This window comes from Gilbertella persicaria (assembly GCF_025201335.1).
Source record: "Gilbertella persicaria strain CBS 190.32 chromosome Unknown B0P05scaffold_54, whole genome shotgun sequence".
NCBI lineage: Eukaryota > Fungi > Mucoromycota > Mucoromycetes > Mucorales > Choanephoraceae > Gilbertella > Gilbertella persicaria.
In genome coordinates, this window is record NW_026252015.1 from 58,313 (window position 1) to 81,481 (window position 23,169).

General features: G+C 37.3%; 12 protein-coding genes across 12 annotated transcripts; 6 read left to right on the forward strand and 6 right to left on the reverse strand.

Moving 5' to 3' along the window:
* Window positions 1-27: 27 nt before the first annotated feature.
* On the reverse strand, window positions 28-1,279 carry B0P05DRAFT_498428 (velvet factor-domain-containing protein). The gene is made up of 5 exons (XM_051575410.1): window positions 1,201-1,279; window positions 1,012-1,146; window positions 729-962; window positions 511-684; window positions 28-466 (listed from the first exon to the last, which is right to left on the reverse strand). Exons 1-5 carry the CDS (start codon window positions 1,254-1,256, stop codon window positions 64-66), a joined length of 1,002 nt encoding a protein of 333 aa, XP_051430692.1. The 5' UTR covers window positions 1,257-1,279; the 3' UTR covers window positions 28-63.
* A 159-nt stretch (window positions 1,280-1,438) lies between these two features.
* On the forward strand, window positions 1,439-2,224 carry B0P05DRAFT_559362 (uncharacterized protein). Its single transcript, XM_051580264.1, has 5 exons — window positions 1,439-1,609; window positions 1,657-1,737; window positions 1,782-1,918; window positions 1,972-2,057; window positions 2,108-2,224. The coding sequence occupies exons 1-5, from the start codon at window positions 1,564-1,566 to the stop codon at window positions 2,181-2,183; spliced, it is 426 nt and encodes a 141-aa protein (XP_051430693.1). The 5' UTR covers window positions 1,439-1,563; the 3' UTR covers window positions 2,184-2,224.
* A 1,510-nt stretch (window positions 2,225-3,734) lies between these two features.
* Window positions 3,735-4,758, forward strand: B0P05DRAFT_559365 (lactoylglutathione lyase). The gene is made up of 4 exons (XM_051580265.1): window positions 3,735-3,900; window positions 3,951-4,085; window positions 4,142-4,355; window positions 4,409-4,758. Exons 1-4 carry the CDS (start codon window positions 3,800-3,802, stop codon window positions 4,448-4,450), a joined length of 492 nt encoding a protein of 163 aa, XP_051430694.1. The 5' UTR covers window positions 3,735-3,799; the 3' UTR covers window positions 4,451-4,758.
* A 7-nt stretch (window positions 4,759-4,765) lies between these two features.
* B0P05DRAFT_559369 (uncharacterized protein) lies at window positions 4,766-8,171 on the forward strand. The gene has a single exon (XM_051580266.1). The coding sequence runs from the start codon at window positions 4,827-4,829 to the stop codon at window positions 8,118-8,120; it is 3,294 nt and encodes a 1,097-aa protein (XP_051430695.1). The 5' UTR covers window positions 4,766-4,826; the 3' UTR covers window positions 8,121-8,171.
* Window positions 8,172-8,341: 170 nt separating this feature from the next.
* Window positions 8,342-9,592, forward strand: B0P05DRAFT_591166 (uncharacterized protein; the record flags this gene model as incomplete). Its single annotated transcript, XM_051582874.1, has 1 exon — window positions 8,342-9,592. One exon carries the CDS (start codon window positions 8,342-8,344, stop codon window positions 9,590-9,592), a length of 1,251 nt encoding a protein of 416 aa, XP_051430696.1.
* A 731-nt stretch (window positions 9,593-10,323) lies between these two features.
* B0P05DRAFT_278911 (uncharacterized protein) lies at window positions 10,324-11,488 on the reverse strand. The gene is made up of 4 exons (XM_051573426.1): window positions 11,392-11,488; window positions 11,074-11,324; window positions 10,869-11,026; window positions 10,324-10,814 (listed from the first exon to the last, which is right to left on the reverse strand). Exons 2-4 carry the CDS (start codon window positions 11,170-11,172, stop codon window positions 10,586-10,588), a joined length of 486 nt encoding a protein of 161 aa, XP_051430697.1. The 5' UTR covers window positions 11,173-11,324; window positions 11,392-11,488; the 3' UTR covers window positions 10,324-10,585.
* A 407-nt stretch (window positions 11,489-11,895) lies between these two features.
* B0P05DRAFT_575072 (uncharacterized protein) lies at window positions 11,896-12,489 on the reverse strand (the record flags this gene model as incomplete). Its single annotated transcript, XM_051581620.1, has 1 exon — window positions 11,896-12,489. The coding sequence occupies one exon, from the start codon at window positions 12,487-12,489 to the stop codon at window positions 11,896-11,898; it is 594 nt and encodes a 197-aa protein (XP_051430698.1).
* A 698-nt stretch (window positions 12,490-13,187) lies between these two features.
* On the reverse strand, window positions 13,188-13,494 carry B0P05DRAFT_559376 (uncharacterized protein). Its single transcript, XM_051580267.1, has one exon. It carries the CDS (start codon window positions 13,376-13,378, stop codon window positions 13,211-13,213), a length of 168 nt encoding a protein of 55 aa, XP_051430699.1. The 5' UTR covers window positions 13,379-13,494; the 3' UTR covers window positions 13,188-13,210.
* On the reverse strand, window positions 13,371-15,214 carry B0P05DRAFT_478644 (kinase-like domain-containing protein; the record flags this gene model as incomplete). The annotated part of the gene is made up of 7 exons (XM_051575025.1): window positions 13,371-13,420; window positions 13,472-13,874; window positions 13,942-14,097; window positions 14,146-14,255; window positions 14,301-14,426; window positions 14,481-14,654; window positions 14,707-15,214. The coding sequence occupies 7 exons, from the start codon at window positions 15,212-15,214 to the stop codon at window positions 13,371-13,373; spliced, it is 1,527 nt and encodes a 508-aa protein (XP_051430700.1).
* A 430-nt stretch (window positions 15,215-15,644) lies between these two features.
* B0P05DRAFT_581556 (uncharacterized protein) lies at window positions 15,645-16,504 on the reverse strand (the record flags this gene model as incomplete). Its single annotated transcript, XM_051582112.1, has 2 exons — window positions 15,645-16,166; window positions 16,208-16,504. 2 exons carry the CDS (start codon window positions 16,502-16,504, stop codon window positions 15,645-15,647), a joined length of 819 nt encoding a protein of 272 aa, XP_051430701.1.
* A 2,280-nt stretch (window positions 16,505-18,784) lies between these two features.
* On the forward strand, window positions 18,785-20,467 carry B0P05DRAFT_559390 (uncharacterized protein). Its single transcript, XM_051580268.1, has 3 exons — window positions 18,785-18,866; window positions 18,911-18,970; window positions 19,015-20,467. The coding sequence occupies exons 1-3, from the start codon at window positions 18,854-18,856 to the stop codon at window positions 20,424-20,426; spliced, it is 1,485 nt and encodes a 494-aa protein (XP_051430702.1). The 5' UTR covers window positions 18,785-18,853; the 3' UTR covers window positions 20,427-20,467.
* Window positions 20,468-20,504: 37 nt separating this feature from the next.
* B0P05DRAFT_517415 (general substrate transporter) lies at window positions 20,505-22,403 on the forward strand. Its single transcript, XM_051575713.1, has 2 exons — window positions 20,505-20,580; window positions 20,622-22,403. The coding sequence occupies exons 1-2, from the start codon at window positions 20,527-20,529 to the stop codon at window positions 22,050-22,052; spliced, it is 1,485 nt and encodes a 494-aa protein (XP_051430703.1). The 5' UTR covers window positions 20,505-20,526; the 3' UTR covers window positions 22,053-22,403.
* Window positions 22,404-23,169: the final 766 nt, after the last annotated feature.

Below are 23,169 nucleotides of genomic sequence, written 5' to 3' on the forward strand. Positions count from 1 at the left end.
AAAAATTCAAAAGAGTTTTCTTTTTGTCTATAAGTTATGCCACGTTGTCCAATGAAAAGCAATTTATTTAAAAAACGAACTGTCTAAAGGAAAGGGTGATGTATATGTATGGTAAATATCATTTGAATGCCGATTATTTATAATCTCCCTAGGAGGAGGCAGCCTGTAGTGTTCAAAAGGAACTGAGTGCATAAGACTAGGCAAACTAGGGCTGGTCATAGGCGGCAAACTATGTGTAGAAGATGAAGATTGGTGGGATAAAGTGGGTGAAGATATAGGCGACAAATGAGAGGGTGTCAATGCTTGCGGGGTATCCTTTCTACTTATTATTGGATGCCAAGACTGCCATCGACCAAAATGAGCAGCAGGATGGTCTGAGGCATAAGAAGGTAGTGATAGAATTTCTTTTTTCATAATAGGCGCATTGTGTTGACTTGTATGTTTTCTTTTCCGTATTGTGCTTGACCTGGAAAAAAAATAAATACAAATACATGATTGATTGTTTATTACCTTTTTTGTTGACTAGTTGTCTGTACTTGAGTGTCTTTACGCACACGTATTTTAATCCCTTGATCAGAAAATGTACGAGATAGAAAAGTAGACTTAATTGGACCTGGATACATTTTGGGGGTATAGACAATAAATGGCTCTGATAGTTTGTTTTTACAGTTTCCTACAATACCACTAAAGAACATGATTAAAGAAAAATTAGAGCCTATTTCCCTTACTCTATTATTTCAAATAGACTAAAATGTAATCGAAAGTGCCCTGGCTTCTTAACTGCCAGATCGCCAAATATAAAGAAACCACCGTCTACGTTATCTACATCCCTTAGCCGATGAAGAGATGAAACAATAGTGCCGGATAAATATTCTTGAGTAGGTAAAGGACAAGTGATATCTGGATGTTCTGCAGGTAAGAGATTGACCATCATAAAGTAGAATGGACTCTGTAATGATTGTCTATGTTACTCATGAGTCTCATATACTTTTGGTCATTTTTCTTTATTACTTTTGATGTTCGGGTGTACAATTCAGCCATTGAACTTGAAGAATAGGTGGTGGTTCTATTGATCGTCTGTCTCTTTCGTTAGGAACACTCATTTTTGCTTGATTAGGTTGCTGTCTTAGAATGATGTTGAAGTCTCTGGAAGAGAAATGATTGTGAGTGTATGCACACACTTAAATCTATATTCTATACCTCTGAGCCGGGAGTTGAGACAAGGATGAGTTTATAAATCGATAAGTACAAGACATGTTGAAAAACAAAAGAAAAAAAAGGGAAAAAAGCAGAAAAAGAAAGGGGAAAAGAAAAAAATGACTTTCGGAAAAGTTCTTTCCCGTACATAACTGGCAAATTGGGTTTATTTTGGGCCACTGTGTTACAAGTAGTAAGAAAAATAACAGCCTCTAAAAGTGCAAATTTACTTGAAAAGGGAAACCCATGCCAAGATGTAATTTAAACAAAATCCTGGGTTTCGATTACAAAATACGTGACGTGGGTCTAAATGTCAAGACTACGTAAGAACTCACTAGTAAGCGTTTTCATCCTTCTTATAAAGATATGTCTTGGGTACAAAGAGAAATTCGTTTAAAAGAACGCTCCAGAGGTAAAGTGGTACTAGATACAATAACAACAGCTGATACAAAAGAATAGGTTGCCATCTTGTTCATAGCGAGATTGTAAACCAACTTCCCGAACTAAAGTCTTTCAAAGTTGGTATTGCCAATGTTTTCTGTAAATAGACGCGTATCGCATTTATCTTGACTAATTCTCACTAGTGCAACACACTTCTGCTTCATTAATGCTCAATGAAAATTGTGATCCTGATGTACAGAAAGATATGGAAATGGGTTTAAACAAGATTGTTCCCGAGAATTTCCCTTATATTCATACAGCAGAAGGTGCTGATGATATGGTAAGACAATAAAAAGGGATGTTCATGCGTGATCTCTTACTGTCATAATTTAGCCTGGTCATTTGAAATCAGGCATTGTAGGTGTTTCCTTGAATATTCCAATCACGAACGGAAAGCTCAACTTAGGTACTTGGCAAGGGTAAGTATATACACAGGCATGTAAAGCCTTTTATTAATGATTGACAATAGAATTTATTTGTGCGAACACCGTAATTATGGTGGAGCTCGTCGCATTGTAGTTACATTACAAGGTCAACAAAAATAAATAAAGTAATAACATGAAGCCAAGAGAATTTTGTGTGAATATTTAGGTTTAAAACTATGCCATCCGACCAAGCATGGATTATCTTATAACAGAGTATCTAGACTTTTTAGTGTTGACAATCAGGCTAGTCTTTGAAATCTACACCGAATAGAGAAGAGTACAAGCAATTTGATGATTCAATTTTAATCATTTGATCTGTACTATGCTTGACATGTTATAATGGCGCGCTCTAACAGCGCACTGCAAAACTCATGTCAATTAATCGTAGCGTGTACTGTTTTAAATTACTTTCTCAACAGCAGCTTTTTATCTTCAATAGAATAGCGAACGTCCATCTACATAAGATAACCTTTTCTCAAAGCAATGAGAATTTTCATGTGTGCTTATGTTTTGAGAAATACTCAAAAAAGAATGGCTCGTTTAAGCTGTGATTTGAGCATTCTTGCTCTAGATGGCATATGAAATGTGCTAGCAATGGATGACTCTAAAGCGTTGTATGAGACTTCGAGTGCTAAAGAACATGAGAGGATAGAAATATAGGCATTTTATAATGCGAACGTGGGACGAACTGACACAGGACATGCAGGATGGCTGTGAGTGGAAATTGAAAACGGAAGGTAACTCCAAATCTTCATCCCGCCGCATCAAAAATCGAGCTTGTGCCGAGAACTGCATGAAGACGTAGTTTTTCAGCTTTGACGCAATAACAAAAGTTTTAGATCTTTGCATTGTAAGTCTGTTGATGTAGAGAACGCAGCAGCTTTGCTGCTAAAATATTGAGCAAATGTGAAGAAATGTTTACGAGCTTTTTCGCTTATGTCGCATCATTTTCATACTGTAATTAGCAAGAAAACACATTGAGAAAAAAAAACTGGAAAGTTATCAAACTCAAGATTTCCATGAGTAGTACCCTTTGGTCGAATGATCATTTAGACCATTTTTTACAAGTCGCTCTTTTTGGCTCAAATCAATCCCAAAGGTATCCTGGATGTTATTAGATATTATTTGCAGATACCTAAAGTACTTATGCATGTATTAACAGGATCTATACTACCTTTACATGCCTAACAAAAAGAAGAAGATCTGTCTCAATTGTTGTCTTCTTTGCTATTGAAGTATTTACATGCCCGCGATTGAAAGGAATTAATACATAATCCATAAAATAACGATTTCGTTTTTTTTTTCATTATGGAACGCTTACAGTTTTGATCACCTTTAAATCACTATATGCGCAAAAGTGGTTCCTTTTTTGGAGTCGACATTGGAGAGGAAGGGCCTTTTTATTCTTCTAGAAAAGAACAAGAACTGCGTCAAGAATTATATTTACAATGTCCTTTTTAGCAGCTAAACAAAGGCTTTACTGATAACACAAACTTTTATCCGTCTGAGTCCCAATAAGAGACTTCACAGCATGCTTCTGCAGTGAGCCAATGTGTTTATGTATCTTGGTCTTCGGGCTTATTAAGCATCCTAGAGATTTGAACGAATTTCGTGTTCAGCAGATTATAAATTCTGGCAAGTTCATGTACTGATTGCGTCAATTGTTCTTAATATAAAACCCAATTTTTTTTTTTGAATTTCTTCCCCAGTAGTTTCACTTTTTATTCATAACCAATATGTCCACTGATCCTACCAAGTATGTCTTCAACCACACCATGATCCGTGTCAAGGATCCCAAGGCCTCTCTCCATTTTTACACTGAAGTTCTCGGTATGAAGTAAGTATTTCATGCTAAACAAAGCAGTATTTGACGCGTTTTTATACTAGGCTTATCACCAAGAGCGATTTTCCTTCTGCCAAATTCACTCTTTATTTTTTGGCATACGTTGACAAAGTTCCTGAAGCTGAAGAAGAAAAGAAAAAGTTGGCTTTCAGTATCCCCGGTGTTCTTGAATTAACACAGTAAGTACAACCATTTTGTATGCAAAAGAGAGGGATGATTCTGATTTGATTGAAAGCAACTGGGGCACTGAAGATCAAGCTGATTTCGCTTATGCTAATGGTAACACCGAGCCTGGTCGTGGCTTTGGTCATACTGCTATCCTTGTTGACAATATTGAAAAGGCCTGCGAGCGTTTTGAGTCTCTTGGTGTTAAATTCATTAAGAAGTTGACTGATGGTAGCATGAAGAACATTGCTTTCATTGCTGATCCCGATAATTACTGGGTTGAGGTAAGATTAAACATCACATACTTGGTGGCACATATTCATAAACCTTCCATTAGGTTATTGCTAACCCTACATACACTGGTAACTCTCCTGTTTAAATAAATCGTATGTGGAAAAACCATTATCCAAGCCTTTGATTCATTACATTTGTTTTTTTTTTTACCATTGATCATTCCAACCCTCCGTCAGTTTGAATTCTTTATTGCTCGATTTACTGTTTCAAAGATTTATCTTTTTAGTAATTTAGCTCTGGGGAGGGTTTTTAGATGCATAAACAAGATACATGCTGGAATACTTCTTGAAACTTTTTTTATGTGGTCTAAACAAAAGTGATATCATTGTTGTCGGGAAAACTAGATATGCCGATGAATAAAAATAAAAAGAACAATTTTTTTTTGTGTTCATTCTCGACCGCTTTTTCACTTTTGCTTTTTTTTCCCTTTACTACACATCAACTGAAAAAGATAGTCCAGGATGACAAATATAACATCAATCATTCCAATAGAAGGAATGACTTGTCACTCTTGTGTCAACGCAATAACAAAAGCACTTGCCCCTCTTACAGAAACAGTACAAATCAGCCTAGAACATAAAAACGCTACCATCACTCATTCGGATATAGTCTCTAAGGAAACACTCATAGCAGCAATTGAAGATTGCGGATTTGATGTACCGAAAATCTCCGAGATCAAACTGAGTATCCAAGGCATGACTTGTCAATCTTGCGTGAAATCCATTACAAATTCAAGCTTATCACTTCAAGGTTTAGAATCAATCAGCGTCAGTTTAGAGGATGCGACGGCAACAATACAATATCAGCCCTCGATAATTACACAGGATAAAATTATTGATACGATTAGGGAGTGTGGATTCGATGCGGCTCTTTATTCTCAAGACAGTAACAAACCTGTGCAGCCAAAGCCAACAGTTGAGCCAACGATTCAGCAAAACATAACTCAGCAGTCAGACACAACTGCACAGCTACGCGTTACCGGCATGACCTGCGCCTCATGCGTCAACAGCATTGAAAGAGGATTATCTGCCATACAAGGCATTTCTGCGGTCCAAGTGTCATTGCTTGCAGAGTCAGCTACAGTTAGTTACGATCCTACGGTCATTCAGATTAATCAAATCATAGACTCGATAAACGGCATGGGATTCGATGCTACAGTTCTTGTAGATAATGTTCAGCAACGCTCAAGCAGACTTCAACTTCAGATCTTCGGTATGACCTGTGCTAGCTGTGTTAACGCCATTGAGCGAGAACTTTTGAAAATGAATGGTATACATACAGTATCTGTCAACTTAATGACAGAATCAGGCATAATTACATACAACCAATCCACAATAGGCCCTCGAGAAATTGTTGAAAAAATTGAGTCAATAGGATTCAATGCTCTTGTAAGCGACAAATCCAAGAGTGTACAACTGGAAAGTTTGTCCAAAATCAGGGAAATCAAACAATGGCGTCGTGGTTTCTGGCAAAGTTTTGCATTTGCCTTTCCTGTGTTTTTGATGGCTATGATACTGCCTGAGTTCAAGTGGGGTAGAGAGATTTTGAATACACCTACATATATTATACCAGGACTTTACTTGTTTGACGTGTTGCAGTTGGCTTTGGCAACACCTGTACAATTCATCATTGGGAAGCGCTTCTTAGTGTCTGCTTATCAATCACTGAAACACAATGCACCTACCATGGATGTCTTAGTTGCTTTATCCACCTTGTCTGCTTACTTTTTCTCGATTATTTCCATGATCAGAGCCATTTACAATGCTTCTTCTACTCGTCCTTCTGTCTTTTTTGATACTTCTGCTACGCTGGTTACATTTATTATGGCAGGTCGATATATGGAGAACTTGGCCAAAGGGCAATCCTCTTCCGCACTGTCCAAATTAATGTCGCTTACTCCTTCTACTGCTACTATGGTTCAACTCTCTAAGGATGGAACTATTCTCTCAGAGAAGCAAATCCCTTCGGAACTCGTGCAAATCAATGATTATTTAAAGATTGTGCCTGGTGATAAGATACCTACAGATGGTGTTTTGGTCTCTGGTGAATCTTCTGTTGATGAAAGCATGATCACAGGTGAAATCGATCCTATCAACAAAAAAGCAGGTGATACTGTGATTGGTGGTACAGTGAACGGACTCGGCACATTTGTGATGAAGGCCATCCGTGTAGGTTCTGAAACTGCTCTCAGCCAAATTGTTCGATTGGTAGAAGATGCTCAAGTAAATAAAGCACCTATTCAAGGATTCACCGACAGGGTTGCTGGTGTGTTTGTGCCATCTGTTCTCGTTTTGGGTATTTCCACCTTAGTTATTTGGTCTGTATTGGTAGGCTGTTTGGGTGTCAGCCATATGCCTGCGCTTTTGCAACATGAAATTATCAAAGAAGGCAATAATGGTGATTGGTTCTTTGTCTGCCTCAAGATGTGTATTAGTGTTATTATCGTTGCTTGTCCTTGTGCTTTGGGACTTGCTACGCCTACTGCTGTTATGGTTGGCACAGGTCTAGCTGCAGAACACGGTGTGATCTTTAAAGGTGGCGATGTGCTTGAAAATGGTCAGAAAGTCAACAAGGTTGTGTTTGACAAGACAGGAACATTGACCACAGGTCAAGTACAAGTAGTGAACTATCACAGCTGGGATGATCGTGAAACAACCAAGCATAAGATGCTCTTGCTTGCTGCTCTTGCTGAAGCCAGAAGTGAGCATTTGTTGGGACGTGCTGTTGTCAACAAGACCAAGGCATTAACACAAACGCTTGCCGAGTCATCTTTAGATCATTTGGGTTCTGTGTCAGACTTCAAGAGTGAAACTGGTTATGGCATACAGTGTCATGTAACGCTTAATGAAGACTTTAGTCAACCTTATCAAGTTATTGTGGGTAATCAAGCCTGGTTAGAAGACCATCATGGCATTGGTTTATCAGATGAACAGATTCAAACCATCGAAAAAGAATTAGCTCAAGGGTGCACAAGTATTTTAGTCGCTGTAGACGGTCTTCCTATGGGTTTTATTTCTATCTCGGATACCCTCAAGCCAGAAGCTAAATTGGTCATTGCTAGTCTGCATAAAATGGGTATTGACACAGCCATGGTCACAGGTGACAATGCATTAACAGCTCAATGCATTGCATCTCGCTTAGGCATCACTGAAGTACATGCAGGTATTTCTCCAAGTGGCAAGACACAGATTGTGAAGGATATTCAATCACAATTAAGGGTGAAGACTAGCTTCTTGCCTTGGTCTCATCGCCTTGCTCCTACTGTTGTGGCTATGGTTGGCGACGGCATCAATGACTCTCCTGCTTTAGCTGCTGCTAATTTGGGAGTTGCTTTATGTAGTGGAACAGATATTGCTATGGAAGCTGCTGATGTCGTTTTGATGCGCAATGATTTAACTGATGTTGTAGTGGCTCTGGAGCTTTCAAGAAGTATCTTTAGACGTATCAAACTCAATTTGTTATGGGCTTGTATCTATAATATGGTTGGTATTCCTCTTGCAATGGGTATCTTTATGCCTTTTGGATTGCACTTACCTCCAATGATGGCTGGTATGGCTATGGCTGCTAGTTCAACAAGTGTAGTAGTGAGTAGTTTGATGTTGAGATGGTTCTGGAGAAAGCCTGAGTTAGAGCAACAAGTAGAAAAGACAAGCGCTTGGCAAAAACTATCTTTAGCTACAGCTCGCTGGAGAGGAAGAGGCACCTATCAGCCATTAAATGCTCAAGACTATGATTTGGAAAATTTGGGCCATTGATTTTTAATTTTACATAATAACAATACCAGTAATAAATGAACCTCCCCCCCCCCCCCACACACACACACCATTTCTCAGAGTAAGCAGATACTTTTCATTGTTATGATTCTTCGTGTTAACAGTCACTGAAAAGACAACAAATGCGATGTGATTTTTTTTGTTATTCTTGCTCTTTACTCTCTTGTGTATTCAACAGTGTCCTCAATAGACTTTTCATAAACATGAGTCGGCAACCAGTAGATAACAACCACGAATCTTCTGAATATGAGGAAGACGACGACGACTCTGAATATGAAGATATAGAAATTACTAGCTGGGGCGACAATGTAAAGAGCGAGCCAGCTACTTGGGATTCTCTCATAGATCATTCAACTAAAGTAAAAGCAGGTGGTATAGGCAACGGAGACCTCCATAGACGTGGAGCTAACTTTAAGCCTGTGTCTGAGGACTTTATCCTTGCTCAACGTTTAAAAAAGCCTATTCCAAGTGCCCTTGGTGGTAAAAAACCTAAGAAGAAATCCAAAAAGAAGCCCAAGGACACTACTCCTTTCTCTAACACTACTAGGGCAACGGCCCCTATTGTTCGACACAGCAATGCTGATAGACCCTATGTACCAATTACTCACAAACCTATGGCTCAGCGTGCTGCACCTATTAACTCTGTCTGGGGTATGGCTAATTTATCATCTGAACCTTTTTGGGAGCAAAAAAAGCCTCAGTCTTTTCCTCCTCCAGCTCAAAAACAAAAACCTATAGCACAATCTCGAGCACGACTTCCTGCGACTTCTGAAATAAAACCATCTAACCCTCAAATATCAACACAGCATCAAGAGCAAAGACTCATTGCTCAACCTACTCCTCCAAACAGTTTAATGAAAGGTAAATGGAGTCTTGATGCTGAGGAATTTAAGCCCAAATCTGCACCTCCATCAAACTTACAATCCCCTTCAAGTGCTATTATACCATCATCTTCTGCTCATCAAATGAGCGCCTTTGCATCTAATTTCAGTCCTCCACCCAGTCCATTCACCCCCAATGCTTCAGTGCAAAGCACACCTTTAAATGTACAAGCAAAACCCTTCGATCCTCTTTTTCAATTACCCGTATCCAAACCTGTCAAGGTCTCCACTCCACCTGCGCCTAATGAACCTGCATCTGCTCCACCTACATCTACTGCTACGGCATCTAATGCTAGCACACCATCAGTGAAACCTCGAGTCAAATTGGACAAGTCATTAATCACAAAGCATTTGTTATCCAAACCAGCTCAAGACACTGTCCCTTGGTTCCGAATTGAATTAGCTATAGCAGATGGTATTAGTACGACGATTTCGGTCTTTAAAGACTCGGATCCAAAGCAGATTGCCGAAGAATTTGGTCATAAACACAATTTGAATGTCACCGAAAAAGCTAAAGAAGGTATTGCAAATAGAATTACTCAACTTATGAACAACATGAAAAAACAACAATAATAAAATAAAAAGTTTTTTATATGATTTTGATTTATTTAGTATTAGGTAGTGCTCTGCAACCAAAATCAAGCCACCAAAGACGGCCATCTTTCGACCCATATACCAATCCCATAGGTCCCATAGCCAACCTTGACCTCATAGAATCATATCCATCTGATAACTCATCGTCATCCCTTCTGTTGTCTTCATCCTCTGACTCCATCCATTCGTGCTTGTCATGAAGTGGTATTGTCACTCTGGCTGCTGTTGTACCATTCAATGCATATAAAGCAATGTCACCATGTCGATTGACAGTAGCTATTCGCTCCCCATGCATAGCTACATTCACTATTTCTTTTGCTGTTGAACCCAGTGGTGTGGTTCGAATTGAATGGACCAACCGAGGTCTATCTTGAAAACTAGGTATAGGAAGAGGAACTTGTTGATGATGTAGGCTTTTGTGTTCACGTATGTATTGGTCTGTTCTCATTTGACAAGCATAACCATAATCATTATAAGAAGAGTGACGCCTTAATCGGACAGATTTGTAGAATTCACGAGAAGATAATGTTGTACTACTGCTGCTTGCTGGGCGTGGTAGTTTATATGAATCTTGTCTTTTAGGTATAGCAGCGGAAGATTTAAATAAATTGATAAACGTGGTCGAAAATCTTCTTCGGAGAGGTGTAACCGGCGTAGTGTCTTGTTCTTCATCACTACTGCTAGGTTGCTCTTCTTGGTCTGTTACTGCTACCGTTTCATCAACCTGTTCATTCCATTTATAGTGATGAATTCGACGTGAAGCGTGTGGTGCAAACACAATACTAAGCGAATTGTCGTAGTCAATACAAGGAATACTGCAGGCATTTAAATAGTGTGTAACTCTGGCATCTTTTATGTTGTCAAAAATATCAAACACATGGACTAAACCATCTACACTGACTGTAATCAAATTATCTCCGGATAAAAAGACATTGTGAGGTTGATTATCAAACGCCTAAACAAGAAATGTGTTTATACAAGCTCCTTTTTTTTACACACACACACACTTACCCTACTTGACAATCTTACTCCTTTTCTCCAGTTCCAGACAAATACAGCCGAAGGTTTTCTACCAGCCATTGCAAAGTAATCTTGATTGACCGAAATTGAATCAGGAATAAACCAAGGATGACTTCCACCTTTTAATACTTGAATTGGATCATGCTTGGATCCTTTATTAATATCATAAAACATGCATTTTCTATAAAAGATTAGCACACAAACTCTCACAAGATATGTGTACAACACTACTCACGATCCACGTTGTGCTACCACCAAAATATGAATATCAGGCAAGACATCAACACACTCGATCATACAGTTTGGCTGTGTAATTGGATCACCAAAGCACCATTTGGACTTAAACGTAAAACCTGTATCAGTGGTATATTGATACAATTTTACTACGTTATCCTATACTTGATATGAGTGAACTTGTTGTGTTTTCGGGAGGTCCATACTTCTGATAATGTCACCAACAATTGGTCTCTCAGCTTGACAGACAATATCCTACTGCCTTCGTTATCATCCAATTTGTTCAATTTCTGTACAGTCCCCATTCTCCAATTAGCAAATGTAATGGCTTGACAATATCTGGTTTTCCATGGCAGAGAAGATGATTCAATCCATGTATTAGGTTTATGTGCATAAATATCAGTAAATCTTGAATTGAGCTCGTAAAATCGTTTCCGCCAGATAGATGCATCCAAAGCTAATCTGCGCCACATTCGGCAAGTCTATCATGAAATTGGTGTTTTGTTTTCCTATAAATAACTTACCAATTGAACACGAATCAAATCTTGAAAAGATAATAGTGAAAATATCTTGAGAACTACTTCTCTGGGCAATAAACTCACAATGTCAGTTTGTCCTATCTCTTTTAATATGACTTTTTGTTGCTTTTTTTCTGGTATAAAATCTAAGTCGGGTTCAAATGTATGGCAGTGTGGTAATAAAGAGAGTTTACAAAGCGGTTTAACTAATTGCTTCACTGATGTTTTACGAGTCATTGTGATATAAAGATTAAGAAAAAAGAGAGAAAAGGGAAAAAAGAAAAAGGAAAAAAAACAAACTCACGTTATAAAGAGATTTTCGGGTGAAAAGCAGAGTGCATTTAAGGTTTTTTTTTTTTTTTGTTACAAAGACTTAAATAGGGTGATATCCACGAGAAAACAACAAGAAATAGTCCTTCTTTAACTGTGTCTATATGTGTATCATGCAGCATAATGATAATAGTAATTTGCAAACTATCTGTGTGTGACTAAAGCATGTGATCTTCTTTGTTACTGTTGGCCATACACGTAGATCCCATCTGATTCATCTGACGCTATCAGCTTTAACTCTGGTATTTCATTGAGATTAAAAACCAAACTGACAATACGAGCTCCTTTACGATAATGCTGTAATAGCATATCTGAAAATTTGTCCGTATGATCGGGCAAAAGGAACAAAACAATGACTGTCCAGTCTGTATCATGAACTATCTTTGGTAAGTCTAATAAATCGCCTAAAATAAAGGAGACCCTTCCACTATTCTCTGAGGACAAGACTTGATTTGCTAGTGTTTTTGACGTTTCTACTAATTCATTATCGGATTCAATACCAACTGCTCTTAAAGCCTTGAATTCTGATACAGCAGCTGTAACAAAACGACCATCGCCAGAACCTAGATCGACAAGTATGTCTTGAGATCCCACACGAGCCATACCGAGTGCTTTTAATACACGCTGAGCAGAAGTTGGACAAAAGGGTGCAAGTGTGGTATCAATATCATCTAAATAAGCTGGGAATGGGTCCTCTGCACTTTGGTCTTCAATCTGATGATCAGCACTCTGATAAACCTTTAAAAATAAGCTTTCTTGTTGTGTATTTGACATGATAACCTCGTTAAAAGTTGATTTGATTTTTTTTCTCGAGGCCAACTTCGTGACTGTTCTAAGACTTTGAGAAGACCTTATTTTAAACAGTGGCTGTCTTAATGTTGTTTTTATACATTTTGCCACAACTCTTTCCTTTCACATGTCAAAACCCCCTAAAAGTAATTGCCATGGTGCCAAATATTATCATTTTAGAAGCAGCTGTGCAACAGGTATTGAACAAAGTCGCATGTATGCCATGTTTTAACTCCTGCAAACGTTCGAGTCACACTCATGAATTGAAATGCAGACTTCTGCGTGCGTATAATAAAACCCTGAATTGTGTTTATAATTGATCGGGCCTGAACGAACAGTGCCCCTTTTTGAAACCAATTCGTTTGTCGTTTCTGAACACAATTATGCAATACGAGTTGTACAGCTCAATTTAACAATAAAAAAACAGACTTCTCGTTGCAAAACCACTTGTGAATAACTTGTTCTTCTTGGTTGTATCACTATAAAGAGAGAAAGCAGACCTTTTCTCTTTTGCGCCGAAGCATAGAGAACATATTCATTTATATGTTTCTCTTTAGGATAACAATAACAACACTTTTATGAATACACTGCATTCCTTAATCAAGAAAATGGATATAAAGAGTAATTGTTTTCTTTTTTAATTAGTAACATTAGTAAGTAGTTTTTTTTTTAAAAAAAAAAAAGTATGCAATTAAATATAAATCTATTACACTGAGAGAACAGTTTTTGTTTTTTTCTTTTTTCTTCTTCTTCTTCTTCTTAAAAGCGTAGTATGAATAAAGTGTATATGTGAGTCAATAGGGTATTGTGCGTGTGTATATATGTATAATGCCATGTGTGTATATGTGTGTATGTGTGTATATAACTTATTCATCGTCTAATTCAGAATCAGAATCACCCATGTGGTACAAAGTAACTAGAGAGAAAAAAAATAAGTATTCCGAGCAATCAAAACAGAGTAACTTACTGGAATCAAACTTTTCGAAAGGATTGGACTTTTCCATTGTACTAATGATTTTAAGCCCATCTGCTTCTAAGTCTAGACTAACACTTTCTTGCATCTTTCTAAAATTGACAGCATCAATGCCATTTGGTTTGTGTACAATCGGTACAATAGGTGGCGTCATATTTCTCAAGAGAGCAAAGTTGATCGTCTTGAAAAAAGGGTGTTGTTTAACATCAGCTGCACCCGCACGAGATCCAAGACGCTGATTTTCGTCCTTGTGCAAAAGTTTGCGGATCAAGTTTTTAGTATTGCTGGAAACATTGCCATTATAAGGTGCAGGTTGGTGAGGAAATCGAATGTCTGTGTGAAGAATATTGGAGAAGGTCTCATTTCGACCATTGCCCTTAAATGGTGTGGTGCCAAACTAACATAAAAAGAGAGAGATGGATCAGTAAAAAACAAGCTTGTACACAGCATCTATAAATACCTACAAGCATCTCATAAATAAGTATACCCAATGTCCACCAATCAACTGCACTTGTATGACCACATCCTTTAATGACTTCAGGTGCAATGTATTCTTCTGTGCCCACAAAACTGTTTGTTCGCAATCCATTCACACAACTTTTTGTATTGATTGAAGGTGGCTAGATTGAGATGTCAATAATTATAAACAACCTATTATGAAAAATTACCAGATTAGGTGATTTGGATTTCACGACACCTGGTTGACCTGGAGGTGTCGAGCCTTTACTGAGATCAAAATCAGTCAACATGATATGTCCGCTTTGATGTAATAAGATATCTGTTGTTGTTAAGTAAATCTATTTTAGGCTATACTAAGACTTACTTTCTGGCTTGAGATCACGATAAATATGACCTTGAAGATGAAGGTATTCTAATGCTGCTGTCACTTCTGCAGCATAAAAACGAGCACCATCTTCATTCAGACATTTTCCCGGTCTTAATTGCAATGCTAACGAGATAAAAAAATAAACACAATGCATATCTCTTTGAATGTATATGTTACCTCGAAAGAATTCACCACCCATACAATATTCCATAACAAAATAAAGATAATCTTGACTTTGAAAGCAGTGATATAAAGTTACAATGAATGGGTGGTTTGAAGTCATCAAAATCTCTTGCTCTGCTAGAGCGCGTTTGATTTTGTTTCGCTTGATCATTTCTTTCTTTGAAAGAACTAAGAAGACATATTAATAAAAGAACCAGAAAAATCTATTTGTGTTATTTACCCTTCATGGCAAACAATTTGTCGTTGCCCTTTTGTCTAACCATGTATACTTTCCCAACGTCGCCTTTGCCTAACATGCGGATTTTTGAAAAACTAGAAGGACCAACTTCAAGTGTTTTTATCTTGATGCTACTACTTGAATAAGTACGTCTACACAGCTTGATACGTTCTAGTTGATGTCTCTGTGCATCTGGACTCTGCAGTGTAACCGAAGACCCCTTTGTCTTGAGAGGTTGAATATGGTTTGCGTCAGGTGCTGAAGCAACTCGACGAATGCCTTTGTTGTTATTTGTGTTGGAAAAAGCAGTGGTATTAAACCATGAGTTGGATTTGGGTGTAGATTTTTTCTTTTCGTCAAATTGGAAGTTATCGGGAACAGTAAAAACAGCTACTTCTGACTGAACAGTGTTGTATTTTTGATATGAATCATAATGAACACCTTGTGAGATATGAGTTGGTAGTGGCGCAGATATATAGTTTTCTGTATCTGTAGAATAAACTAAAGACATAATAAAAATGTATGAGTCGAGAAAGAAAAGAGAAAAAAAAGGGGGTGAAAGAGAAAGAGAGAAAAGAAAAGAAATAAAGAGAAGGCCAGAATCAGACCATTAGAGAAAAATAGTGACTTGTACAGAGACTTGTACTACAGCCCAATAAAAATTAATTGCAAATTAATCCAATTGAAAGAATATTGGGGTGCTCTTGACATTTGTACTACAGCCTATGATGTGTGGCATCTACATGCAACCACGCGAGAACAATACATCCACAGTTAGAACGGAGTTTTTCTTATATTTTATTACTGCATATCTTGTAAGAGGATATATTAAATTTATGTACAATCAAGAGGATTCCAAGGAGTCTTCAAGGTCTTGCAGATAAGAATGCAATGTCTAATAATAAAATAGCATAAATATATATTCTAATTTGCATTAATCACTATACCTTAATTCTATTTTCAAATGTCCCTTCCTGTCCTGACAGTTCAAGGATCTTGCTTGCAAATGTTAATAAAGACTCTCCCATATAAATAAATGTTGTTTGTGGATGTGACATGATATTGCCTGCCACTGTCTTGCTGGGTGCTTCGTTGGCTCGGTGAATCTCAATCATGCTTACTGCCCGCACAGTCAGCTCTACCAAGACAGATGTTAAGTTATCTACATAGGAGATTGAGCCATAGCTGGGTGATATTTCCAATTCATTGAGGGTATACAATGCTGATAAGATGCGTGTCATAGTTTCAAGTAAATGCATAAAGCGAATATCTGTTCTTTTGGTTGTTGTGTATGATCTGTTTTTTTTTGATTTGTCGTTGATATGCTCTAGATTTTCAGAAACCCATTGACCATAGATAATAGCCAACATATGGCATTCATTCACAATCCTTAAAGAAGTAAAGCCTATTAGAGTAGACGCTTCTGCTATAAATTCTAATCCAGCCAGAATAGAAGCCATTAACTATTCAATTAGTATACTCTAGTTATACCTATGCATTTTACCTTCTCCCCCATAGGTGAATGAACAAGTGCTTTCATGTCATGTACCAAATCTTGTGCTTTTTTGCACTCATTATTCAATGCATTCAATAAATCGTTACAGAGATGATGAATCCATTCTTTTGTTGCAATCAAGAGTTGTTCATTGACAGGCATCCCCATCGCTTTCCATTCTAATCCATTCTGTATCAAGACATCACCGTACAAGGACATTTTAGCATCTAACAAGCTTTGTAATCCTTTAATATCCTGCAATAAATCATCAGATTGTGGAATCGTCTTGTTGACTGAGAAACTCATATCTTCTACTGATTGTACATAAGATGCCAAGTTATTGATTTTTCCTTCGTACAACGTCCATTCTGGAAATATTTTCTATAGTAGATATTCAGTAATGTGTATGATTAGACATCAATTATTTACATTAAATGGTAAATTGCGATCTCCACTCAATTCGTCTGCCAATCTTAATACGCATGTCAAATGTTCTCGTATTGATTCAAATGTTTGATCTGGTTTCTGCAATATATCCAGTTCCTCTCGTAACATCTTTTGCTTTTCATGAAACATTTTTTTATAGTCTGATAATGGAAGATGATGCCGGTGTGCTTGTGTCTCTAGCCATTGCTCCATAGAAGATGCATTGGCCGGGTTCATAATGCCACTGAGAGAAATACGGCGCAATGTTGGCACTGGATTCTCTTTTTGAGGCTTGTTGTTGCTATAAATGCTGAAATTATTGGATAGTTGAGGAGAGGACGACATATCCATATCATCCATAGACACTGATAAACTACGTGCAATATCATTCGCTAAACTGCTTGACAATTTTTGTATTTTGCGGTCTTGGTCACAGTCAGAAAAGCTTCTTTTTCGTTTGATACTTTGGGCACTAGGTGAAGCAGGTGCTGAAAGTAGTTCTATAGAAATATGAGCTGCACTGCATACAAACTATTTTTGTTTTACCTGAACTTGTATTGTTATAAAGCCAAAACTCGTCAAAGTTAACTTTCGTAGAAGGTGTAGATCCGTTCAGTAAACTGTCCTCTATATGTATATGTTTGTTTATTATACAGCTATTCAAGACCTCAACGGCATATACGTACCTAATAGCCCCAGAATAACTTTGATACAGTTTCTCCAGGTTTCTTGTTCAGATCTCGGACCATAAAGCATTTTTTAAGAAAACGTAATAAGCGCGAGAAAATGTTGGGCTGGCTGACTTTTATGCAATTAAACACTACAGCTAATCCTTTTCAAGCAAAAAGAAGATAGCTAATAACACATCATGGCTTCTAAACATATAGACGAGATTCAATGCTTCAAGCTCTCTGTTGAAAAAGCAAATATGGACTTGTGAAGAGATAAAGTGATATATAGAATGCTTCTACTTACTCGAGCTATGATTGGCTATATCAAAGTACACTATTGAAAATCTAGAAATTAGGCAGAGCATGAGATACATGAATAATAGTTATATTGTTACTTACATTAGATTATAAGGAAGAGCAGAAAATAGAAGCGACATAAAAGAGAGAAATAAACTAACAACATATATTAACCAGTATATGTAAAATACTTACACAGATACGAGGAGGCTGTTGAATACCTCCCCTACTATCTTCTCATTACATTCATACTACTACACAATATGATCAACCAATACCAAGCTGTGATTCATGCTAAAGGCTGTACCACCAAGTACTGATTCCTTTTTGTTTATATTATCTTAAAACATCTCAACAAATCATCCACAAAAAATTGAGCGCGTTTAAGTATCATCTAGGCATATTAAAGAGTTCTTAGATCATGATACCTTTGTTACTGAGTTCGAATGACAAAAAACTAGTGTTGATTTTTATTTCGGGTCAGTATATAATCATTTCAGAAGGTAAAGTCGCTGATTTCAACAATGATTGTATAAGATGTTGGGTAAATTTCTTAAAATGGGCGATTTTTAGGTTTTTAAGAACGTTTCTTCCTAAAGAAACGTTTAAAGAAATGTTTTATATTTTGGCTTTGTTTATTGAATGACTTGAAAGAGCAAGATGTGGAGAAAAAGGATGATCAAACAGGTACCAAGTCAAGGCACTGAAAAGCTGTACTTCGACGAAAAATATGCGGCACACTTAGTCGGAAACATGAAAAGCCGATACCAATCTTTGATGGATGAAAAAGGTGGCCACACTAAATATAGGTTCTTCTTTTTTATATTATTTCAACACATAACTTCAGCTTTCTTTCATGCGGTTTACAATGTCAATCTATTATCCTTTGGAGAACTTACTCGAGGATCGAAAGCATGCAATTTTTTTAACTCAATTTTTTAAAAGCGATTTTTTTTATCTTCTGGTCATAGCGCACGCTTTTTCTAGTACCTTTACAGATCCGACATTTTAAGCACATTTAATAGCCTCTGAAAATCAATTGTCTTTGATACTATTCATTGCAGTAAGATCAAAATTTGAGCCAACGGTCCAAGTCTTAAACAATCTTTTAAATAATAAGGAGCTGTGATAAATTGTAAATTACTAGGTTTTTACTTTAAATCATCAAGGCGGGCTAAATGTAAATTTTAAAGAGAAATTCTTGTCAAGACTTTTGTTTTCCTTTTCTCTCTCTCTCTCTTTCTTTTTTTACAAGGTACACATGTCCTGTAAAGGTAACCTACTATATAAAACAACACATAAATTCACATAGATTCAGTAGATGTTGTCAGTCAAATACGCGATTTGCAGTCATTTATTGATGATTTTGCTTCTGAAGGTAAAGTCAAGCAAGTCGGAGAATTTATTTGTTAAAAGAAGCAGGAACCACTGCACTAGGTGATCCAGAAAAAATACAGATAACAGAGGAACCTATCATGCTCCAAAAACCAAATGAAAAGACTCTGGACGACATAGAGCAGACTCGAGAAGAAAAGACTCTGATTGAATCAAGCCCTGTACCTGAACCACTCTCTTTTCTTTCATGCGATTTGAATTTATCCGAGGATTTTACATCACTTGTAAACCAATTTAAACAACTGAAAGTTCCTGCTGTAGTTATACCTAAAGAGAATTGTCAGATGGAGTCTGTTATCATTACTGCTTCAGATTCACCTATTCCCGAAGACATGCATTCACAGCAATCTTTTTATTCACAGCAACAGAAATCCCAGACTTCTAGACGCCCTTCTTCTGCATCCAGTAAAAAATCAACAAAGAGCGGCAAAAGTCAAAAGAGCATTCGAAGTGCAAGACGTTTACAAAGTGAGAGAAAACTCCAGCAACAATCACAACAATCCTTACAAGAATCAATACAAAAGAAACCATCAAGTACGCAGAAATATGTGGAAAGATCTTATGATGAAATGATGCGTATACCAGATATTTACGAGAGATTATCATTTTATGAAAAGACATTGGACTTGTGCCTTAAAGAAGAATCGCCTTTTAAAAGCTGGGTTAGTTCTAATCAAGAGAAGGGCAAGCCTCAGCCTTTATTGGAAGATTATGTACCTCCCATTCGTACACCTGAAATGTCACGCTCCAACAACTCCTCCATTCATTTTGGTTCTCATATGTCTGGTAACATGAGTTCAAGCTTTAGTGGATCTATTTCTATGTTCTTAAAGAAAGCCACTATCGGTAGTACATCTTTTCATTCACCCCACAATAGTAATTTTAAGCGACCCAATCAAGAAAACAAACCGTTTTTAGCAAACCAGAATTATGTGCATACACCTCAAGTGACGACAGGTGGAAGTGGGATTTTTGGTCGGTCTATCAGTCGATTTAACTTGATTGCAACCAGATCAACTCAACTGCCTCGATATACTCAGCCAACAAAGCCCAGTCATAATAGAATGACACCAATTTTAAACAATCGAGTAGGGGCAACTCCAACAGCTTCAAAAAAAATTAATGCAAGACCATCACCATTAAATACAAATAGAAGGATCAAGACGTCGCCTTCTTCCCTTATTAATACGCCTACATCTAGTGCTAGCTCACCTAGCTCCTTTTATGGTCCCAAAAGCTCTTCTACAAATAGCAGTGATAGCAACGTTCGCCATGATAACATGGAAGGAATAGATTATCTTACCACTGTTTTACCGCAGATTGACATAAGGATCTTACAAAAGGCTTTAGAAGAAGCGAATGGTGATTCAATGGTAGCTATTTCAACAGCTGTCAGCCTTAGCAAACAAGCAAACAAACGAGCCAATAAATGGTCCTAAATCAAGAAAATTAAAAGTCTAATAAAACATATGCTTCCTTGTTTTTTTCCTTTTTATTTTTATTTATTTTTTTTTTTTAGAAAAATAAGAGACCTCTGTTATGTCTCAAAAAGTAACGGGCTACTTGGTGTTTGTGGTCATCTCCATCCTGATGGTAAACACTCTAAACAGACGCACATAAACTAAGTTTAATAGGGTGCTTTCCAATATGGTTACCACAACGGAGAGCTAAACACGCCTCAAGATATTATTTCTAAATGTGCTAATCCTACTTTTCGCGAAGGCTTTTTGCCACCTTGTATCCCTATGCCAGACTCACAGTATTCACTCGTTGTGTCTGTATTAACAGCAGGTGGTTTATTAGGTGCTTTATCAGCTCCATTTTTTAATGACCGATATGGTCGTCGCTCTACACTGTTTGGCACCAATCTCTTATTGAGCTCTGGCTCATTGATCACCACCTTGGCCTCAACACCCGAAAGAATGATGATAGGTCGGTTTTTGTCCGGCATTGGAAGTGGAATTGTCACTGTGGTTGTGCCTGCATACTTGGCCGAATGTGTGCCTAAATCAAAACGTGGATTTTTTGGTGCATTGAATCAATTGGCCATTGTGATGGGCATCATGGCTGCTCAAGTCATTAGTCTGGCTTGGTCTACTATCTCTTCTTGGCGATATATTTTGGTCATGGGCGTTGTTTTAGCTATATTGCAATGTTGTCTATTACCTTTTTGTGTAGAGTCGCCACGATATTTAGCACTCATCCCTGGTGGCTTCAACAGAGCAAAGAAGTCATTAGTGAGGCTTAGAGGGACTTCAGTTGATCAGGCAGAGGAAGAAATCAATGAATGGAGAAGAGAATGGGCCAGCAATGCTCAGAACCAGGCAGCAGAAGCAGAATTAGATGAGGAAGAAAATTTTCAAGACGATCAAAGATTAATCCAGTCAACTGCATCTAACACACAACATGTCAATGTATGGACATTTTTGGGCTCGTCAAAATACCGCCGTCCTTTAATGATTGTTTTATTATTGCAATTGTTTCAACAGCTGTCTGGTATCAATGCAGTCATATTCTATTCTACTTCAATCATGTCAAGTGTGTTTCCTGAATCTTCTGGTCTGATCACTGTCTATATATCGATTGTTAACTTGATCATGACATCTATTTCTGCTTATCTGATGGATAAACTAGGACGTCGACCATTGTTCTTGTTTTCTGGCCTTTTTATGGCTTTGATGAGTTGCTTATTAGGCTGGAGTATTGAAACTGGACACAATACAACATCTGCCTTTGCTATTCTTGCATACGTTGCATTGTTTGCTGTTGGTCTTGGACCTATACCATTTCTGATGATTCCTGAACTAGTAGACACACAAGCAGTAAGCAGTGCATGTTCTGTTGGATTGGCTTCCAACATGATTGCCAATTTTGCCGTCTCTTCCGGATTTTTTATCCTTCGTAACTTTATGGGTCAGGGCTATGTATTTTACTTGTTTGCCGTCATTTCCTTACTACTTGCTTACATAGCGTTCTTCATTTTACCGGAGACAAAAGGTCGTAGTGCAGAAGACGTTATTCGTTCAGGATATTCTATTTATCCCTGTCATTATGAGTCTTTTTAATTAAAAAAAGATATAGTTAATATGCATGGTCATGCGGACTACAGGCGTTCCCTTTTAATGGAATGCCCAATAAGCAGCAGATGTAACTAGGAGTATTTTTCAAAGGGAATTTTTTTTAACTGTGCAACAAATGTATGACTATTTATGTCATTGAGCCCATTCCCTTAATAGGATCGCCGAGTTGAGCTACAGTTTTCAGTAATTTGTATTAGGCAACTATAATCAATTTTAGTCTGTGTGCATATAGAATCCTTTTCGAGAATTATAAAAAACGAATGATGTTTTTTAATGATTTTGAGTTCTATTATCAATCTTCATGTAAGTGATCCTGAATGTTTGTGTTTATCACAAGTAAACCAAAGAAAATAATCCAAAAAAAAAAGGAGGGTAGTACAAAACGATTTAATTTCAAGTTGCTGGAAAAATGACTGAATTGCTTACAAAACCTCACATAAGCCTGTATCTAATCTATATTGAACTCCTAAAAGTTTAGGCAGAAAGAGAGAGAGAGAGAGAGAGAGGGCTGGTGTGCGCATATGTATGTCTAAAACATTTTAAAGCTGCAGATTCACTTTTCCTTTCCTTATATGAAATTTGAGTATCTGTTTTGATTTCGTTGCACACGAGCTTAAAACGTTTCACTGTCAAATTTATTCTGTCTTCCCATAAACGGCAAACAATACTCTCTAATCTTACGAAGAGAAATGCATATTCATATAAAAATAAATTGAGACATAAGCAGTTTTAGTAGTACTTAATGAAGACCATTTGATTGGGCTTTTTTGTCTTCTTAATAAAGAATTCTTCTCAGGTAGAGACAAAGTATTATGATAAGCTATCCTGTATCTTACAAACAACGAAACACAAGTGTCGAATTGAGTAAATTCCTAGCACTAGACTACGAATCAATTAAATCATTCTATTTGTTTTATGTTCTCTAATAGAATATTCCAACTGTGCGATGACAAATTCATATGTCAGATTGTTATTTCCTCTTTCATTGTTTAATACCGAACCTTTGCGCTGCTCTTTCTGTATTCCTTTTTGGATTGTACTACTATGCTGGTTTTTAAACAGCAGCTTTATTCTTTGAGGTAAATGCTAGTGAGCGTTACGC

Coding starts and splice junctions, on each gene's coding strand:
- B0P05DRAFT_498428 (XM_051575410.1), bottom strand. CDS start 1,256: ATGTCTTGTACTTATCGATTTATAAACTCATCCTTGTCTCAACTCCCG. Junction 963..1,011: donor TGTACACCCGAACATCAAAA/GTAATAAAGAAA, acceptor TGAGTAACATAG/ACAATCATTACAGAGTCCAT. Junction 467..510: donor ACAACTAGTCAACAAAAAAG/GTAATAAACAAT, acceptor TTTTTTTTCCAG/GTCAAGCACAATACGGAAAA.
- B0P05DRAFT_559362 (XM_051580264.1), top strand. CDS start 1,564: ATGTCTTGGGTACAAAGAGAAATTCGTTTAAAAGAACGCTCCAGAG. Junction 1,738..1,781: donor TGGTATTGCCAATGTTTTCT/GTAAATAGACGC, acceptor AATTCTCACTAG/TGCAACACACTTCTGCTTCA. Junction 1,919..1,971: donor CAGAAGGTGCTGATGATATG/GTAAGACAATAA, acceptor GTCATAATTTAG/CCTGGTCATTTGAAATCAGG.
- B0P05DRAFT_559365 (XM_051580265.1), top strand. CDS start 3,800: ATGTCCACTGATCCTACCAAGTATGTCTTCAACCACACCATGATCCGT. Junction 4,086..4,141: donor GGTGTTCTTGAATTAACACA/GTAAGTACAACC, acceptor TTTGATTGAAAG/CAACTGGGGCACTGAAGATC. Junction 4,356..4,408: donor CCGATAATTACTGGGTTGAG/GTAAGATTAAAC, acceptor ACCTTCCATTAG/GTTATTGCTAACCCTACATA.
- B0P05DRAFT_559369 (XM_051580266.1), top strand. CDS start 4,827: ATGACAAATATAACATCAATCATTCCAATAGAAGGAATGACTTGTCAC.
- B0P05DRAFT_278911 (XM_051573426.1), bottom strand. CDS start 11,172: ATGGGGACTGTACAGAAATTGAACAAATTGGATGATAACGAAGGCAGT. Junction 11,027..11,073: donor TGTTGGTGACATTATCAGAA/GTATGGACCTCC, acceptor TATCAAGTATAG/GATAACGTAGTAAAATTGTA. Junction 10,815..10,868: donor GTGGTAGCACAACGTGGATC/GTGAGTAGTGTT, acceptor AATCTTTTATAG/AAAATGCATGTTTTATGATA.
- B0P05DRAFT_559376 (XM_051580267.1), bottom strand. CDS start 13,378: ATGAATAAGTTATATACACACATACACACATATACACACATGGCATTA.
- B0P05DRAFT_559390 (XM_051580268.1), top strand. Junction 18,971..19,014: donor TGATGATTTTGCTTCTGAAG/GTAAAGTCAAGC, acceptor TAAAAGAAGCAG/GAACCACTGCACTAGGTGAT.
- B0P05DRAFT_517415 (XM_051575713.1), top strand. CDS start 20,527: ATGTCTCAAAAAGTAACGGGCTACTTGGTGTTTGTGGTCATCTCCATC. Junction 20,581..20,621: donor TGGTCATCTCCATCCTGATG/GTAAACACTCTA, acceptor TAAGTTTAATAG/GGTGCTTTCCAATATGGTTA.